The sequence below is a fragment of the Loa loa genome, assembly GCF_000183805.2.
Source record: "Loa loa unplaced genomic scaffold supercont3.423, whole genome shotgun sequence".
In the NCBI taxonomy this organism is placed as follows: domain Eukaryota; kingdom Metazoa; phylum Nematoda; class Chromadorea; order Rhabditida; family Onchocercidae; genus Loa; species Loa loa.
Window position 1 is genome coordinate 16258 of NW_018108603.1, and position 5179 is coordinate 21436.

At 21.3% G+C, this 5179-nt stretch overlaps 1 protein-coding gene across 1 annotated transcript; it reads left to right on the plus strand.

Moving 5' to 3' along the window:
- Positions 1-677: 677 nt before the first annotated feature.
- Positions 678-3616, plus strand: LOAG_12412 (hypothetical protein; the record flags this gene model as incomplete). Its single annotated transcript, XM_003147925.1, has 4 exons — positions 678-950; positions 1976-2308; positions 2835-3067; positions 3469-3616. The coding sequence occupies 4 exons, from the start codon at positions 678-680 to the stop codon at positions 3614-3616; spliced, it is 987 nt and encodes a 328-aa protein (XP_003147973.1).
- Positions 3617-5179: the final 1563 nt, after the last annotated feature.

The following is a 5179-nucleotide window of genomic DNA, read 5'->3' on the forward strand; positions in this document are numbered from 1 at the left end:
TTTTTTTTCTTCTGAGAAATACTTTCAAAGAAATGTTTTTGCCTTTTTTTTATTTTTAATCATTTAAATTTTTAACACAATACCTATATTAGTAATAGAATATTGGAAAAGAAAAAGCGTTGAACAATTTTTAACAGCATTATTTCTATAAAATGCATCAAATAATTGCAAATTTTTTTTTTTTTTAGAACAAATGTACTTAAATTTGAAATGATATATATGCATATACATAAAATTATATACATGAATAATCGTATATAATATTGGAAATAATATGATGTATTAACTTTTCATTTCTATTTTTTTATTTGTTTTCTAAAAATTTACTTTAAATCAAAAATGATTTTAACATTCAAATAGTTTCAATTTCATATGCTAAATATTACGTTTATTAAAAATATTGCAGGAATTATTAATTCCCCTGACAAATCATTGTATAAATTTGTATATAATTATTTAAAGGAATATAAAATTTATCGTCATACTATTTTTAGTACTAAAATATTTGAATTTCATATATATATATATATATATTAAAATATAGGAATTATTGGTTTTTCTAATATCTTTTATGTAAAATTAAGCAGAAATATTCAAGAAAATATGAATTTTTCATCATACTAATTTTTTTTTCTAAAAAAAAAGAAATTGTTTAATTTAAATTAAAAATTTCAGTGATGAGTTGGGCGATACAACAAATAACATTGTATACAATTTGCATTCCTGTAATTTTTGCATTATGTATTTTGGCAGCATTCTTTAACATATTGGTATTATTAGCACGAATTCAAATTAAAAATCGTAATGGAGCATTGGAATTAACATTTTCCTTAGCTGTATCAGATATTTGGACATCGATTGTTATCGTTGTATCATTATTTCGGAATTCATATATGCCTGTTGTATTGGGTGTAAATTATTCATCCGTATGTTTCTCACTTACTTTAGAGGTAATCAAATTTTTATTATATTCCTATTATTTTATTTAATTTTAAAATTAAAAAAATAGAAAATAAAATTTTTTCCTTACAAAATTATACAAATAAAAATGTTCAAAATTGCAAATTACACCAAAGAAAAAAAAAACTTTTTCTTTTTAAATTTTCAGAAATACATCAATCAATAAATGAAAATATATCGTTTTCGCTTTTTTTTTCTTTTTTTTTCATTTTCTTTTAAGTAGTCATTGAATAATCTTGGTGTGAGAAAAATTTTTTTGCTAACTTTTATTTTGCACATACTTTTCCTATCTGAGCATATTATAACATTTTTATATTAATTAATATTCGAAAACTAAGTTTACTCTATCCTTTGGCTAAATAAACGAATAATTAATATTTAAAAATTAAATTTACTCTGTCTTTAGGCTATCCATGAATCATTTTATTAATTCGGTATTTCATAAGTTTATCATATAGCTTCTCCTAACTCAATTGGAAATGAAGTAAAAGTAATAAAATTAAATATGAAATGTTCCATAAGATAGTTTTGTTAGACTTATTAAAAAAAAAAAACTAAACAAAATTAAATTAACATTTAATGATTATTCTGCAACAATATACATGAAATTAAGCATTCATCGAGCATTTTTCAATATCATTTACTGTTTGTTAACTCATTTATCTTAAAAGACCTTCTAATTAAACTTATAAATATGATTAACTATTCAAAAAAAAAAAAAGAAAAAAGAAAAAAAGCTTAAAAGAGCGATTATTCGATCGGGAAGTTAATATGCAAATTAAAAGTATGATTTCAAAAATTTTAAATTATTGAATTTAAAATTACTATTTTTTCTTTTTCATCTTTTTTTTTTTGAAAAAAAAACAACTGAAATGATAAAAAACAGAAAAAATTATCATTGAAATATGGATAATTTTTATTAAATCAACTAAATTTTAAAATCCTTTTTTTTCGTTTGTTTATTACAAATTCTTTTCAATAATACAAATTTACAAAATTTTTTTTTTTTCTTCAGGCATTTAGAACAGGTGGATTATTAACCGGTCTTCTTCATTTATGTACTTTAGCAGTTTATCATTTAATATCGATTACACATCCGTTCAATCATGGGAAATTATTAAATCAATATAGGAGTCGAATAATTGTTTGCCTAATTTGGTTTTTACCACCATCACTTCTTTTATTATACTTTTCCGCTTGGCCTAATCAAGGATATCGAATTAAAAATTGCTCAGTGGTGGAATTTTATGATATGCTTTATTTTCGAATGATAATTTCAATTTTGATTGTTGCACTTATGTTATGTACTGGATTGATGTATTGGAAGTTACTCAGGAAGCTAAATGAAGTTTGTCAAAGCTTAACTTATTTATTCAATTCAAAAAAAAAATTTTTTTTCTTTTTTCCAAATCAGATTAAATTTCATGTTTATCAATTTTGCACATTTAATGCAAGCAAATAAAAAAAAAGCGAAAAAATGTTTTTTTTTCTTTTTAACCTAATTAATTTATGCAGTTATTTTTGTTCAAATTTAATTGCAAAAAGTATCATAATTTTAATGGAATTTGTTGGCGAATGTATTTGAAATAATAAATTTTACTAATTGGAAATTATTTAATTAAATGAATTAAATAGTAACAATTAGTAATGTGTAAATTTGTTTCTTTTAAAAAAAAATAACATTTTTGAATAAAAAAAAAACAAAAAAAAACGAAATAACAAATAACACAATGATTTATTCGTTTTAAAAATTAAAACAAATAAATTTTAAACTTGGAAAAAATTTTTAAATTTAACTTAATTTTAATTGTAATATTATTCGTTAAAAAAAAATTTTTACTAATAGCTTTTTAAATTTGTTTTTTCTTTTTTAGTCTTTTTCAAAATCTATTACAACAATACGTAAACAACGTATAGTGATAGCATCAGGCCTTATTTTTGGAACATTCGTCATAGGTTGGTTACCGGCATCATTACTTTATATACTTACTGCGCAAAATATGCCACTTTATCATATCAAAAGTATTTGGTTGAATATATTTGCACTAACGTCATTAATTCTAATTATGATTAAATCAATCACTAATCCAATTATCTATGCTACCAGGTATATTTTGTTATCAATTTAAAAAGAAAAAAAACTTTTTACTTTTTCATTTTTCTTTTTTATTTTATTTTTTTTTTGAAAAATGAAAGAGACAAACAAAAGTTTTAAAAAAATTACAATTTTGTTATATTTTTAAAATTTTGGCAAAAAAAAACTGAAAAAATTTGTTTATTTATTCATTTATTTTTTTCGCTTTTTATAATTAATGGACAATTACAAAAGGAAATTACACTTGCAAAAGTGAAAATATAAAATTTTAAATTTGAAAAATTTTTCTTTTTTTGATATGCATTAATAAAATAATTGTTAATGTGAAGCAAATTTTTACTCATTAGAAATGATTTTTTTTTCTTAAAGATCGAAATTATTAATTCATTTCAATTTTTTTTTTCGCTTTTCAGAATTCCAGAAATTCGACATTTAATCGCACAATGGCGAAATCATGTCGAAATTGGCAGGAATAAGCTTAAAAATAGCAAAAGGAATTGTCAAGAACATGAAACAACATTTTGCAAAATTGAAAAGCATAGAAATGAAATGCTGGATTAAATTGGAAATGAAAGTTTGAATCTTTGGACAAATTGGAATTAGATCAAATCTGTAATGTGTATTCTTGTCCTATTCAATTTTCTAATTTTTTTTTATAATTTAATTCCAATGAATGAAATCGATTAAAAAGCTTAGCTATGGTATTTTATCTGCAGGAAAATTTAATTGTATTTAAAGAATGTAATTGAGCTTTAATCAAGAATGTAAACGAATATTGAAACTTTCGAATCGATTAAATTATCAATCATTATTGCAATTATTTCCTGCAAAATCATAATGTTCTTTGAAATGATAATAAAATTATCGATTAGAAAGGCTAATAATTGATTAAAATTCTGCTAAAATTTATGCAAATGTGATCAGCATATACATATTTGATTATTATGTTCAGTATGGAAATTTGCATATTTGAATGATGCTATATGCTTTAATGCTATATGCTATATGCTATATGCAGCATATATGCTATATGCTGAATGATGCTATATGAAATATGCTTTAAAATATAAATTGTTACATTTCAATATTTTAAGTGTTTTAGCATAACACCAAAAAAAGACTAATATTTTTATTAGTCTAAAATTTGAAATTTGTTTAAGAAATAATTTTTGAGTTCAAACATTAAAATGTTCAATTTACCTGAAAAGTTTTTTTTATTAATTAATTAGTTAAAAATTAAAAATGTATCAAAAATATTCGCGAATATTATATTCAAATTCAAACTAACATTTACAAAAATTGATTAATATGAAACAATTTGCAATAGCTATTTTTATAAAACAACTTTGTTAATTGAAATTTCGCCATAAAATTATGAGCATTTAAAAATTAAAACAGAGCGTACGAAAGCGTACGAAATACATACGAAAATTTAGCTAAAAAAGTTTTAAAAAAAAAGTTATTTAAAAAAAAAAGGACTCGAGAAAAACTGTGACATATCCGTGATGTCATTTAATACAATCATTTTTCAAATATTATTTATGATAATTCAATCGATACAGTCGAATTTTTGCATATACAAATAAATTATTCAATATTGATCTGTTGAAAATATTAAATCGAATCAAAACAATGCTTGAATTTGAAAAATTAGTTGAAATTGTTGCCGTGAAGTGGTACAATTAATGAATGTTTTAATGAATTTTCTTTCGAAAATAAAAGTCAGAAAATGAAAAATTGAAATGTGAAATAATCAATTTATAAAATTTCTTTTTCCTCTTTTTTTTATGATAAATATAAGTTTTGAATTTTTCAAATTTTTTTTATCAAATAAAAAAGAACAAATAATTTAAAAGAGAATTTTTCTCCCCTAAATTTAAATTTTTAAATGCAATCGAATTTTAAAAATTTTAAAAGTTATGAAATAATTCATTTACTTCAATGCAAATTTCAAGAGTTCTTATTTTTGAATTTTTAAAATTTAAAAAGCTAAATTTGGTCTATAAAAATGATTGTTATAATGGAATTTTTGTCATTTATAGTACAACACAGAACGGTAGTGGTTTGATTATTTATTGCTAGTAGTTTAGAGAATTGATGGCGGAGAAATCTCCTAAAGTATCC